General features: G+C 50.8%; 1 protein-coding gene across 1 annotated transcript; it reads left to right on the forward strand.

Annotated features, from left to right (window-relative positions):
* Positions 1–11436: 11436 nt before the first annotated feature.
* Positions 11437–14320, forward strand: FOXC2 (forkhead box C2). The gene has a single exon (XM_055299268.1). It carries the CDS (start codon positions 11935–11937, stop codon positions 13438–13440), a length of 1506 nt encoding a protein of 501 aa, XP_055155243.1. The 5' UTR covers positions 11437–11934; the 3' UTR covers positions 13441–14320.
* The last annotated feature ends 700 nt before the right edge of the window (positions 14321–15020 follow it).

Genomic DNA, 15020 nt, shown 5'->3' on the forward strand with positions numbered 1-15020 from the left:
TGTCGAGCGCCGCCCGTGACAGGCGTTTTGCCAAGCCCTGGAGTTAATGAAGTGAACGAGTCCCTGGCCTCTCGGGACCCATTGGCAGTTGAAACACATCCCACCTCCTCTTCCAGTCCTAGAGGCCGCCTCCTCCGGAAAGCCGGCCTTGATTGCTCCTCCTGCAGGACGCGGTTCCCTCCTCAGATCCTGCCGACTCTCGGGTGCTCACACGTGGGTGTGCAGCGGACTCAGCCGGCAGCTCTTTAAAGGGTCAGGCAGGTGGAGATTCGAGGCCAGCCCAGCCCCAGCGACTGCGCTGCGGACGGCCAGAGGCCATCCTTTGAGAAACACCCGTGGATTCTTACCCTGACCTCTGCATACCCTGCGAAATAACGAACGTGGCAGCCTGCGTCTGCTCGTCTATGTCTTTCATGTTTGCCAACGTAAGGGTCGAGAAGTGGCTCGAGGAGACCAGGCTGCACAGACCGTCACGTCCGTTCCTTCCCAGGCCCCAGCCCAGCGGGAAGAAAACGAGGGCAGCCTGGCTGTGCATTCACTTATTAGGAAGAAGACATCCCCCACCGCCACCCAGCACACACACAGATGTCAGGGACCAGCCACTAGGAACCACTGCCTGAGCGAATGAAGTCATCCCCGTAGCCACGTGCCTGGCACATCACAAGCACTCAAAACGTGACTGCCACCTTTCAAAATTACATACCCAAAACTTTATGAGATCCTCACAACACCCTTGGGAAACAGACAAAAGCGTTTGAATGCCCGCCCACTTGACAGATACAGAAAATGGTGTTCCGTGTTCAAGTGACTTACGTCTGCCGGTAACTGATACTGTGCCGTTTGACCTTCTTGGGACATAATTAATGATAGTAATTAACAGTGCTACGATGTGCCAGGCATTGAGCTTAGCGCCTTAAAAGTCATAGCTAAATATGTTTCACAACAAACCCTCAGAGGCAAATGTGACCCGCCTCCTACGCAGGAGGCCACAGAGGCTCAGACATGTTAAAGAAGCTTGGCCTGAGTCTCCCAGCTGGGAAAGGGCAGAGCATGTAGCCCTGACAACGTGCTTAATTGCAACTCCTGTGGGTCCCATCACAACTCTTTCTCTCTTCCTATGTGGTGTCCGCAACATTAATACATAGAGACACCGAGGAGCCTCAGTTCTACGTGGGGGCAGGCGTGTCTGTCATCAGGCTGGCAAAAGGAGTGCAAACATTATTTTAGAGGTGATAAAATAAAATCTCTCGCAGAGGTTGGATGTCCTTTCCCCCTTTCATGGAAGCACAGTAGATCTGTAGAGAGTGTTTTATGCAAGTAGACTTGGTCCCAGCAGTGGAAGTGTGTGCAGGATTCCATTACCCAGCTGTGCTCAAAACAGAGCCCAAGTCTCTCCGATGGACAGCCTGGCACTGCCCCCAGATGGTAACGAGATGCCAGGGACAATCTGCCAGTGGCAATTTTAGAAAGCAGGTGGTGCTAGGAAGGGCATTCTCTTCAGTTCCTTCATACCATGTTTTCAAGTCAGAAGTGCCTCAAAGAGCATTTACCCCCAGCTCCTTGAGGGGTTGAGGCAGAGGATCACTTAAACCCAGGAGTTTGATGCTGCAGTGAACTATGATGGCACCACTGTACTCCACTTGGGCGACACAGCGAGAACTCCTCTCTGAAAAACATAATAAAAATAATAAATAGTAGTAATAAGAGACCCCTTAGAAAAAATCAACTGGCTCTTTTATGAAAGGAAGATGCTTTCAGGATGAATAGCTAATGCGTGTGGGGCTTAATACCTAGGTGATGGGTTGACAGGAGCAGCAAACCACCATGGCACGCATGTATGGCATGGCACCTATGTAACCTGCACATCCTGCACATGTATCCTAGAACTTAAAATTTTTAAAAAAGAAGATGCTATTCAACCTTAAATACTTAAAACTCAATCATATATGTAAATTTGCATTTGGGCACTTCAGAATTTTTTTCTTTTCTTTTTTTTTTTTTTTTTTTTTTGGTAGACTTTATCATTTAGAAAAGTTTTGGTTTGGCTGAGAGTGGTGGCTCACACCTGTAATCCCAGCACCTTGGGAGGCTGAGGTGGGCAGATCACTTGAAGTCAGGAGTTTGTGACCAGCCTGGACAACATGGTGAAATCCCATCTCTACTAAAAGTACAAAAAATTAGCTGGGGGCGGTGCCTGGCACCTGTAATCCCAGCTACTCAGGAGGCTGAGGCAGGAGAATCACTTGAACCCAAGAGGCGGAGGTTGTAGTGAGCCAAGATTGCGCCACTGCACTCCAGCCTGAGCGACACAGCGAGACTCTGTTTCAAAATAAAGAAAAAAGAAAAGTTTTACTTCACAGCAGAATTGAGCAGAAAGTACAGAGAGTTCCCATACACAACCCCTGCGGCTGTATTTATACACAGCAGTGGAATGGTACATTTGTTACAATCAATGAACTTACACTGATACATTGTTATCATCCAACAGCCATGGTTTACATTAGAGCTCAGGCTTTCTCTATGTTCTGGGGTTTTGACAAATGCATAATGGCATGTGCCCATCCCTGGAGTATCAGGCAGAATATTTTTACTGCCCTACAGATCCTGTGTGCCCTGCCTCTTCTTCCCTCCCTCCCTCCCTCCCTCCCTCCCTGCTAACCCCTGGCAGTTACTGGTCTTTTTTCTTTCTCCATAGCTTTTTCTTTTCCAGAAAGTCATATAATTGGAATCATACACTATGTAGCCTTTTCAAAGTAGTAAGCGCTTAGTAATATGCATTTAAGGTTCCTCCATGTCTCTCCATGGCCGGACGGTCCTCTCTTAGTGCTGAGTAATATTCCATCGTTTTGGTGTCCCACGGTTTATTTATCCATTCACCCACTGCAGGACCCGTCAGTTGCCCCTACATTTTCGCAAATACACATAAACCTGCTATAACTATTCCTGTGCAGGTTCACGGAGGATTGCAAAGCTTGTCACAGGCATCTTTTAGAACCTGGCTGGAAGGAATAGCGTAGCAATGGTGAGTCTGCCTAGGCATGAAGAACATGGCTGTGTTCCCGTTTACTGTGAACTTTAAACATCATAGTTCTCCGAAACTACATCTAGTAGCTTCAGTTGTACTTTCAATCTACATTCAAAGTAATGGCAGAAACCGCAACTACTTTTGCACCAACCAACTTAACAAAATGTAAGATTGTTTAATAAGCTAATAACTGAAAAGGTATTTAAGGAATTTCTTCCCTCAAATTAGCGGTTGCCAGATTAAATACACGTTTCCCAGTTGAACTTCAGATAAAGCGATTTTTTTTTTTTTTTCATTTTTAGTGTAAGCATGTTCCATGCAGTCTGTGGACATTGTTATTTTCATTTTCTCAAGCTGGCAAGCTGAAAGGGCCCCCAGTCTCTTGCCAACTTCTCCAAGAAACTCACACAGCCTCTTCCTCCCCTTTCTGGTTCTTCTGGGCTTGCTCAACCTGGTCCCTCCCTTCCTGCACCGTCTTGTGGCAGGGACGGCACCGCGGTGGAGGTTTGAGCCTCCTGCCTGGCTGGTTCAAATCCCAGGTCTGCAGCTCTCTAGCTGCGTGAGGCTGGGGGCATCACTGAACGTCTCTGTGCCTTGCTTTTCGTTTGTGGAGTGGAGATAGGAGCACCATTGGCATCTGCCTCTCCACGCTGGTGACGGTGAAGTTCCGGATCCATGCAGCCCGGAGAACAGCACCTAGAACACAGGGAGAGCTATCTATGAGCATTGGCCTAAAATTGTTTCAGCCTGTCGTCACCCATGCGCCTGCCACAGCTTGGGAGCCAGGGAGCACTTGACGATGAGTCCCCATTTCTTATGCAGTGTCTGCCTAAAATAAGCGCTAGTAAATGTTTGAAACAAATTCTGGGGTTAAACCACAAATGGGAGACAAAGGCTGTAAAGTATGGTTGGGGAGTCAGTGAAGTGGGGTAGGCTGCATATCTCTGAAGCCCCATTTGTTCAATGTATAGTTAAGAACATGGAGTCTGTGACCGGGCACGGTGACAGATGCCTGTAATCCCATCACTTTGGGAGGCCGAGGCTGGAGGATCACCTGAGGTCGGGAGTTCGAGACCAGCCTGACCAACATGGAGAGACCCTGTCTCTACTAAAAATACAAAATTAGCCCGGCGTGGTGGTATATGCCTGTAATCCCGGCTACTCGGGAGGCTGAGGCAGGAGAATCGCTTGAACCCGGGAGGCAGAGGTTGCGGTGAGCCGAGATTGCACCATTGCACTCCAGCCTGGTCAACAAGAGCGAAACTCCGTCTCAAAAAGAAAAAAAAAAAAAAAAAAGGAACATGGAGTCTCATGGAGTCTGTGTCAAACAGCCATGCACAGGGCGGACCAGGCCCCTGCCTGTCTTCCCTGTATGGGGGTGGTGAGGCAAACAGCAGATAGAAGACCGAATGAGACCACACCAGGCAGGTGGGCCTGTGCCACTGAGAACATGAGCAAGGAGAAGGGGGGAGGTGGAGGGCCAGGCAAAATGAGCGGGTGGCTGGGGGAGGCCTCGGAGGAGGGGGCAAGGGGGCAAAGAACTGAGATGAGGGACCAGGCCCAGGGCACAGCAGGTGCAAAGGCCCTGCGGTGGGTCCAGGCTGGGCTGGCCATGCAAGCCCTGTGTCGGGATGCACACAGGCAGAGGTGGGGGCCAGGGCCACGGAGTGTTCTTGGCTTCCACAGGCTCCTAAAGGTGGACAGCGCCCAGTGACGGTGGTGGTTGGACTCCCCTGGGAGAGCGTTCTGCACTCTTGGCCTTATTCAGTGAGACCCCCTGGAGTCCCACTCAGTTATGCCACTGTGGGCCCCAGCCCTAGTCCCAGTGGTCACTGGAATCACTGGCTGAAGCTGCCCCCAGACTGTGGCTTTTGAGCCTGGCTTATTTCCTGGGGCTCAGAACACCCATCCTACAGGCTGCGCATTTGATGAAAATTAAATCATCCCCCTCGCCTCTTTCTCAACCTGTCCTTGTCCAAACACTGAAGTCCTCTCTGACCTCCCCAGGGGCAGCCTGCTTTCCACAGGCCATTACAGTGAGTCCATGTACCCCACAGGGTTAATCACAGGGGTTCAAGTTAGTACTGTAAAAATCTCAAATCTCATACACATTAAGTTGTGTGTGGTCAGAAGTCATGGCTTCATGGATACACCATTATAGATGTTTTTCTTTTAACTTTTTAAATCTCTAATTTCCAAGTCCCTAATTCTTTTTTTTGCAGGGCGGGGGGGATGGAGTTTTGCTCTTGTTGCCCAGGCTGGAGTGCAATGGTGCGATCTCAGCTCACTGCAACTTCCGCCTCCCGGGTTCAAGCAATTCTCCTGCCTTAGCCTCCCGAGTAGCTGGGACTACAGGCATGCACCACCATGCCCAGCTAATTTTGTATTTTTAGTAGAGACGGGGTTTCTCCATGTTGGTCAGTCTGGTCTTGAACTCACAACCTCAGGTGATCCATCCGCCTCGGCCTCCCAAAGTGCTGGGATTACAGGCGTGAGCCACCACGCCTGGCCCAAGTCCCTAACTCTTAATCTCAAAGAGGCAGCAAAGGAGTGGGTTAAGAGATTCCAATTTCATCACTTGGCAGTGGCAACATTTAGTTTAGTTATTTAAGATCTAAGTTTCCTTGCCTGCAAAATGGTGGTATTAATAGTACCTACCCTAAAAGAGGAGTAAGTGAGAGGTTGTGGCCAAAACGCTTAGCACAGTGCATGACACACGGTATGTACACATCACTTTTCCCCTTAGCTACTAAGGAGAGAAATCTTGGAAACAGTTGTACACTTACTCAAGCCCTACTTGCACACACATCTTGTGCTGAGGTACTGGGCAGTGCACTGGGGCTGCAGAGAACAGAGGACAGTTATTACCCACCTGGAAAGACAGAATATGAGGCTGCGGAGCAGATGCCTGCGCCCAGGGAAGACTGATCTTCCTGTCCCCTGGGCGTGTTGGGGATGTATGACCAGCTCTGGCCTATGAGCTGTGAATAGAGGTGATACATGTCACTTCCAGGCTGGAAGACTTAATTCCCAGGGCCAGATCACCTCTCTCCCCTGCCAAGATGACAGGAACAGATATGATGAGAGGTGGTCTTTGAAAACTCAGGCTCCTGAGTGACTTTGATGAACAGAGCCCTCTGCTAAGCTGGGGTTGGCTCAGGGTCGTCATTGAGACTAACTTTCTTTAAAAAGAAACATGTATGTATCTTTAATATTATGATTGCTTGAGGCTAAGAGTTCCAGGCTACTGTGAGCCATGAGCCATGAGCCATTACACTCCAGCCTGGGTGACACAGTGAGGCTCTGTCTAAAAAAAAAAAAATCCCACAACATCTATAATACGGAATGTCTGGCATCTTTGGTTAATTGTGGCAATGCCTGAATTATAAAACAGATAAGCTCCTCAGAGAAAGTCCTTTTTTTTTTTAAACCATGAATTATTGTGATGAACTCCATAGCGATTTATGGTAGTTTTCCAGAAACTTCCAGAAAAGGAGGAGAGCAGACGCTGGACTAAGTTAGGCCCTCACTAAACATTTTGCAAATTTCTTCCATGGAAATACCTTCCTTTACTGTCACATTTCTTTTCACATTTTCAGAGTAAGAAAAGTGTTTTACTCCCATTTTTTATTTTCAAAAATTTCAAATTTACAGAATTGCAAGAACAATACAATCAATACGCGGGCACCACGGGTTCAACAACTGTTCTCATCTTACTACCTTTGCACGACCTTCCACCCTCCTTCTCCCCTCTGACCCCAACTTGGTTGAATCTTTTGAATCTTCTCCTTCTTCTTCTTTTTGAGACAGGGTCTTGCTCTGTTACCCAGGCAGGAATGTAGTGGTGCAATCATGGCTTACTGCAGCCTCGACCTCCCAGGCCCAAGTAATTCTCTGCCTCCGCCTCCCACATAGCTGGCACTACAGGTGCTCACCACCACGCCCGGCTCCTTTTTTTTGTTGTTGTATTTTTTATAGAGACAGGGTCACACCATGTGGCCCAGGCTGGTCTCAAAACCCTGAGCTCAAGCGATCCTCACACCTCAGCCTCCCAAAGTGCTGGGATTACAGGCATGAGCCACCACGCCCAGCAGGGTGAATTTTTTAAAGGTTGCCGAGATGATGAATATCAGCCCCAAATATTTTGACACGTACTTTCTAAAAGCAAGGACATGCTCTTACTTGACCATGTATAATTATCGCACGCAAGAATCTTACCCTTGTTACAAGATTATTATCTCATACACACCCCAGATGCAAATTTTCCCAAGTTTCCTCAAACCTGTCCTGGATTGCTGTTTACAATATCCCAGCACTTTGGGAGGCCAAGGCGGGCGAATCACGAGGTCAGGAGATCCAGACCATCCTGGCTAACATGGTGAAACCTCGTCTCTACTAAAAATATAAAAAATTAGTGGGGCGTGGTGGCGGGCGCCTGTAGTCCCAGCTACTCAGGAGGCTGAGGCAGGAGAATGGCGTGAACCCGAGAGGCGGAGCGTGCAGTGAGCTGAGATCGTGCCACTGCACTCCAGCCTGAGTGACAGAGCGAGACTCCATCTCAACAACAACAACAACAACAAAAATTTCTTCCACCTAGGATTGAGGCTTGCGTTTAGTTGTTGAGTTTCTTTAATCCTTTTGACCAAGAGCTGTCCTCACTACCCACCCGGTTTTGTAGTCCTTTCTGGCCCTGCCATTTGTCGATGGCGCAGCGTGGCTTTCACTAGCGGGAAAACTCACGCACAGTAAAATGAGCTTGAACTCAGTTTTAGAGAAGACACATTTTTTTTTTTTTTTGTCCCACAAAAGCTAATCTCTAGAAGCCGGATTACAATGGAGTTTTAGGAGGTGGCGCTGACTTTGTGTAACCCAAGGGCTCCTCGGTTCCCAAGTAGCTTCTAGAAGCCCAGGACTCCTCTGTTACCCGAACCCTTTCCCCAAAACCAAGGCACCTCGTGACCCCAGAAAAGAAATGTTTGAAGGATATTGAAATGAATGAATGGGAAATAGTGAGACAGGAAACAAAACTCCTTTCACTTGTCCCCTCTTTGAGTTCTCTGTTGTGCCTCAAAAGCAGAAGTGGCTGCTGCCCAGTTTCAAAGTCTTCCTCTTGTTCAAGCCAACCCTCTAAACACACGCCCAGCACAAACTGCTTTCTGATGAATTCCCTGAAGCTCACGCCACACCTCGGGCAGAAAGACAGCTGCAGCGGGAAAACATGGACGAGGCAATTTGTTCAACAACTCTGGGGGAAGAAAATGCAGACTTCTAGCCACCGAAGAGGCATAGATTTTATTTGCTGAAAACCTCAACAAGTTTCCCTAGAGAAAATTTCTTGCTCCCCGAGCAGTTTCAAAGACATTTTTGTTTCACAACAGATCATGTTCTTGACACGTTGCAAAGCTACGGGAAATGTTTTTAATCGTCGCGGTGCAGTTTATCTCCTTTCCCTGCTTTTACAGATTTTTGAAGGCTCCGTTCCTGCCGTGCAATGCCCAAGGGTATCCACAAGGTGTCAGCACCTTCATGATAAGCAGGGCGGCCCGGGCTGTCTTTTTCTTTTTCCCTTTCTCGTAGTAGTTCCCTGGTTGGCCTCAAGATGACGCCAACACCCATGGAGTCCGCCCAGCCGCTCCAGGTGCAGCGGCCACCGGCCGGGAAGAGCGCAGCGCGGTGGGGGTGGAAGGCGAATTAAATACCTTTAGGCTTTATCGCTGCTTATTATTCCAGGAACACGCGAGGCCCTCTGGGACCCGATTCCGCGTTCGGCTCACTGACTTACAAGGTCAAGAAGGGGGAAAATGAGCCAGAAAGTAGCAGCCCCCAATCCAAAATACCCTGGCAGGTTAAAGAAAAGCTCGGAAATACGGTTTTTGCAAAGTCCAGGTGTATGGAAGGCGTTGTTTTAATAACCTGAACAGACGTCTTTCCCGGAGTCCCACTGAGCAAACAAGAAACCTAATTCCAGGGGTAAAGGGAAGTGTGTGTCTCACCTTTTCTGTTTTGATTATACGAATTTCTTTCCCCTCCCCTTTTCCTTTCTTTGGGGCGGGGGAGGGTGGTTAATATATTGGGCGACTCGATTTAGGTGTTTGTTTGTTTCCCCAGATAACATTGGTTTAAACCTGGACACCCTTGTAAATACAAACGCAGGCAGCAACTGCCATTTTGGAATTTATTTTTTCATAATCCTTAGCTATTTTAGGTTTTGCTGTGATAAAGCTGTTTCTCTTTCTTTCTCTCTCACACACACACACACACACACACACACACACACACACACACACACACCCCTCGTAAAAGCAGAGTAAAAAGCAGAGTAAATAATATTCCTCCAGGAAGCGTACACGCTGAGGAGTGTTTCTTGATCAATAGCTTGCATTTCCAGTAAAATCGTGACACGAACTCAGTGTGCCTGTCATGCGCTGCAGGAGAAGGGCACTTTTTGCTAGAGTCCTTTTTTATTTTTTTAAGCTAGATGCGGAAATACTAGAGTTATTAAAAATAATAAAGTCATGGTGGGAGTTTAGGGTTGGGGCAGAAAGCTCAAATCATTTGCCTGTGAGCTGAGAACTGGGCAGCTTTATTTTACTTTGTTTCAAAGAAAGAAGAAAAAGGATCAGGTTAGAAAAAGAGCCCAGAATACTCATAAAAACAATGTTTCAGAAGTGGAATATTCAAGGTAAAGGAACCTGATTTGTAGCTTCCCTTTGGCTTTGAATTGATCAGGAGACAAAGGTAATGCGTCTACATTTTCGTCTTCTGTTCTTTTATTGGAAATGAGTGGCACGCCCCGATCGCCTTCTAGTCGCCTGGTGGCGAAGAGGCCTGGTGGGTTCTCTCAACAGCCTTTTGCTGAGAATCGAATACGCAGCCGATGAACAGCCAGGAAGGGTGCAAGGAAACCTGAAATACCAATGTTCTCCCTGAAGCCCTCTTCCCTGCCCAACCAGACCAGCAACTTCCAAAATTCTGCCCGCGTTGAGCCTTGTTAAAGGGGTGTCTCACTCCTTCAGGGAAAGTGGGAAAAGGGTATCTGATTATTGAGGTGTGGAGGGAATAAATAATCAGTCCACAAATAAACAAACTGTCCGGGATTCCTAGAGGGAAGGAGAAATCCTTCAAGGAGATCCAAGTCGCTCCAGGTCTGCCTCCCGAATATCATCCCCAAGGGATCTTGAACCGTTTGCAATCAACCGCTCACCCAGTCTCCCCACGGAGCGCGTTCCCCAACTCACCCTACCCACCCAACAAAACAAAAAAAAGGCGAAAATATAGAAAATCAACTTGGAGACTCCCAGAGGGAAGTTGCCAGGAGCAGGAGGCAGGGACAGCGCCCTGGGGTCGGTGTTAGCGGCCGGCGCCGGCCTGGGCCAGGGGAAGCGTCCACGCTTGGTGCCCGCGGTGCGCGGCGCTCATTGCGCGCGCCTTCGAGCGAAGCCCCCGCGGAAAACAGGCTCGGGTTTCTCCTCGCAGGGCCCAGGAACTCGGCTTTGCCTGGCCCCGGTGGGTCGCTGCATTGACCCGGTCTTCTGGGAGCGCGGGGTTAGCTTGTGAGAGGGAATTTCTATCTGGGAAAAGGGAGAGGAGTTTCGAAGCTGAAGTTGGTGGGCTGCGAGTGTCCACGCGGGACACGAAAGGGGGAAATAGCAGAGTCACTTCATCCTTTTCCCCAAACCCCACAAAACTGCTCGCAGTGACGCGGATGATTTACCGAATTCACGGCTAATTTGGAGGATTAAATTGTCAGCACGTTGCTACCTTCCCCTCTATCCACTCCGCTGCCTGGCTCCTCGGCGGGGGGCGAGGGAAACTTAGTTTCTAGGGTTTGCCTCTAAAACCTCAATAGGTTATCCTTGACGACCCCGAGCCTGGAAACTCCCTGTTGATGATTAATCATTTGATTAAATATGTATAACATCCAGGAAAGGCCCTTTCATTCCGATGCAGCGCGTTTGCTTTGAATCCATTACACCTGGGCCCCCATAATTAGGAAATCTAATTATTCGCTTCATCACTCATTAATAAGAAAAATGTCCCAGTATCATTGCTACTCACAAGGTCCTTGGTGGAGATATTTTACTCCATTAATACATTCTATTTTATATTTCAAACGGATTTTTTTTAACAGAGGAAAGTAGCTATTTTTTTGTTCTGGGCATGTGGGCCCATTCACCAAAATGTGATCATATAATAAATTTTAATAAGATATAACTTTTTAAGAAGTCTTTTCAAGTGAAGACGGAGTCACGGCGGAGGCCGGGGCGGCCGGGTCTTAGAGCCGACGGATTCCTGCGCTCCTCGCCCCGATTGGCGCCGACTCCTCTCAGCTGCCGGGTGATTGGCTCAAAGTTCTGGGAGGGGGCGTGGCCCGAGGAAAGTAAAAACTCGCTTTCGGCAAGAAGACTTTTGAAACTTTTCCCAATCCCTAAAAGGGACTTCGCCTCTTTTTGTGGGCTCCGCGGGGCAGCCGCTTGGACCCCGGTGCGCTGACCCTCGGCGCTGCCGATTCGCTGGGGGCTTGGAGAGCCTCCTGCGCCCCTCCTCGCGCGGGCCGAGGGTCCACCTGGGTCCCCAGGCCGCGGCGTCTCCGCTGGGTCCGCGGCCGCCGCCTGCTCGCGCTGCCGCCGCCGGGTCCTGGAGCCAGCGAGGAGCGGGGCCGGCGCTGTGCTCGCCCGGGGCGCGCCCTCCAGGATGCCGATCCGCCCGGTCCGCTAAAAGCGCGCGCCCCTGCTCTGCCCGAGCGCCGCCGCCCGCACCCCCTCACCCCAGAGGCTGCCAGGAGCCCGGGGCCGCCCCTCCCGCTCCCCTCCTCTCCTCCTCTGGCTCTCTCGCGCTCCCGGGGCCCCCTTCGCTCCCCCGGTCGCAGTCCGTGCGCGCGGGCGCCGGCGAGCCGTCTCGGAAGCAGCATGCAGGCGCGCTACTCCGTGTCCGACCCCAACGCCCTGGGAGTGGTGCCCTACCTGAGCGAGCAGAATTACTACCGGGCTGCGGGAAGCTACGGCGGCATGGCCAGCCCAATGGGCGTCTATTCCGGCCACCCGGAGCAGTACAGCGCGGGCATGGGCCGCTCCTACGCGCCCTACCACCACCACCAGCCCGCGGCGCCTAAGGACCTGGTGAAGCCGCCCTACAGCTACATCGCGCTCATCACCATGGCCATCCAGAACGCGCCCGAGAAGAAGATCACCTTGAATGGCATCTACCAGTTCATCATGGACCGCTTCCCCTTCTACCGGGAGAACAAGCAGGGCTGGCAGAACAGCATCCGCCACAACCTCTCGCTCAACGAGTGCTTCGTCAAGGTGCCCCGCGACGACAAGAAGCCCGGCAAGGGCAGTTACTGGACCCTGGACCCGGACTCCTACAACATGTTCGAGAACGGCAGCTTCCTGCGGCGCCGGCGGCGCTTCAAAAAGAAGGACGTGTCCAAGGAGAAGGAGGAGCGGGCCCACCTCAAGGAGCCGCCCCCGGCGGCGTCCAAGGGCGCCCCGGCCGCCCCCCACCTAGCGGACGCCCCCAAGGAGGCCGAGAAGAAGGTAGTGATCAAGAGCGAGGCGGCGTCCCCGGCGCTGCCGGTCATCACCAAGGTGGAGACGCTGAGCCCCGAGAGCGCGCTGCAGGGCAGCCCGCGCAGCGCGGCCTCCACGCCCGCCGGCTCTCCCGACGGCTCGCTGCCCGAGCACCACGCCGCGGCGCCCAACGGGCTGCCTGGCTTCAGCGTGGAGAACATCATGACCCTGCGAACGTCGCCGCCGGGCGGAGAGCTGAGCCCGGGGGCCGGACGCGCGGGCCTGGTGGTGCCGCCGCTGGCGCTGCCCTACGCCGCCGCGCCGCCCGCCGCCTACGGCCAGCCGTGCGCTCAGGGCCTGGAGGCCGGGGCCGCCGGGGGCTACCAGTGCAGCATGCGAGCCATGAGCCTGTACACCGGGGCCGAGCGGCCCGCGCACATGTGCGTCCCGCCCGCCCTGGACGAGGCCCTCTCGGACCACCCGAGCGGCCCCACGTCGCCCCTGAGCGCTCTCAACCTCGCCGCCGGCCAGGAGGGCGCGCTCGCCGCCACGGGCCACCACCACCAGCACCACGGCCACCACCACCCGCAGGCGCCGCCGCCCCCGCCGGCTCCCCAGCCCCAGCCGACGCCGCAGCCCGGGACCGCCGCGGCCCAGGCGGCCTCCTGGTATCTCAACCACAGCGGGGACCTGAACCACCTCCCCGGCCACACGTTCGCGGCCCAGCAGCAAACTTTCCCCAACGTGCGGGAGATGTTCAACTCCCACCGGCTGGGGATTGACAACTCGACCCTCGGGGACTCCCAGGTGAGTGGCAATGCCAGCTGTCAGCTGCCCTACAGATCCACGCCGTCTCTCTATCGCCACGCAGCCCCCTACTCCTACGACTGCACGAAATACTGACCTGTCCCGGGACCTCCCCTCCCTGGCCCGCCCCGGCTTCGCTTCCCAGCCCCGACCCAACCAGACAGTTAAGGGGCTGCAGAGACGCAAAAAAGAAACAAAACATGTCCACAAACCTTTTCTCAGACCCAGGAGCAGAGAGCGGGCACGCTAGCCCCCAGCCGTCTGTGAAGAGCGCAGGTAACTTTAATTCGCCGCCCCGTTTCTGGGATCCCAGGAAACCCCTCCAAAGGGACGCAGCCCAGCAAAATGAGTATTGGTCTTAAAATCCCCCTCCCCTACCAGGACGGCTGTGCTATGCTCGACCTGAGCTTTCAAAAGTTAAGTTATGGACCAAATCCCATAGCGAGCCCCTAGTGACTTTCTGTAGGGGCCCCCATAGGTGTTTGGGGGTCTCTATAGATAATGTATGTGCTGTGTGTAATTTTAAATTTCTCCAACCGTGCTGTACAAATGTGTGGATTTGTAATCAGGCTATTTTGTTGTCGTTGTTGTTGTTCAGAGCCATTAATATAATATTTAAAGTTGAGTTCACTGGATAATTTTTTCATCTTGCCCAACCATTTATAACTGCCAAATTGAATTCAAGAAACCGATGTGGGTTTTGTTTCCTGTACAATTATGAGATATAATTCTTTTTCCCATTGTAGGTCTTTTACAAAACAAGAAAATAATTTATTTTTTCGTTGGTGGATAAAGAAGTCAAGTATCTGATACTTTTTATTTACAAAGTGTCATGGTTTTGTATAGTAGGTTCCACCCTGAGTATTCCTAAGAGAAAAAAAAACTTAAAAAATCTAACTTCATCTGTGTTTGTCTTATGTGGTCTTAATTGTTGTACTTACCTTAAAATAAACCCATGTTGTCTCTTCTGCCCAAAGTTTGGACAGTGTTTGTGTTGTTGCATTTTTTAAAAACGAGGTGTGTTTGCAAACCCACCTGCTTTGATTATTTTTGTTATACAGGTGGGTATATGTGTAGACACATAAAAATGACCAGAGAATAGGAGCACACACCTGCTGTCTTGTTTAGTGACAGAAAAAGACTTTTGATTAATTTTAAAATCCCACTCTAGGATTTTTTTCTTTTCGAGAAACCGCCCAGTTGGAGGGGGCTGCCTGAAGGACCGACCATGAGCTTGCTGTGATGCATTTTGTTAAATGCAGAAAAACATGCTAATTGTCAAAACAAACAGTGCCACTCCATCTCAGTGTCCAGCCGTCCCCAATTTAGGAGGTGAAGGAAGGGAAGAATAAACATTTCCCGTTTGCTAACTGCAACCCAGGGTGAGTCCTGCTTTCCCCCGATTTTATAAATTTTGAGCTTCTTTGCCTGCTTTAATGGTTTTCCAGAGAATTTGAACTGGGCCAAAGAAGGTCTGAAGGGGACGGATTTTCTAGCGTTTAATATCTATCCCCCTTAGCAGCCAGATCAGAGGGGAATTTCAGACTTCATTACTTCTCTGTGTCATGTCTAAATCTACACCCTCATCGCAGTGAAAAATGTTAAAACCTCATTACCCTTCAAAAATAATTTATGATGCTTTTAGAGTTCTAGATTCAAGTTTTTCAATATGTTAA

Source organism: Symphalangus syndactylus, chromosome 11 (genome assembly GCF_028878055.3).
Source record: "Symphalangus syndactylus isolate Jambi chromosome 11, NHGRI_mSymSyn1-v2.1_pri, whole genome shotgun sequence".
Taxonomy (NCBI): Eukaryota; Metazoa; Chordata; class Mammalia; order Primates; family Hylobatidae; genus Symphalangus; species Symphalangus syndactylus.

Excerpts from the sequence above, each read along its gene's own strand:
- FOXC2 (XM_055299268.1), top strand. The coding sequence starts at position 11,935 with ATGCAGGCGCGCTACTCCGTGTCCGACCCCAACGCCCTGGGAGTGGTG.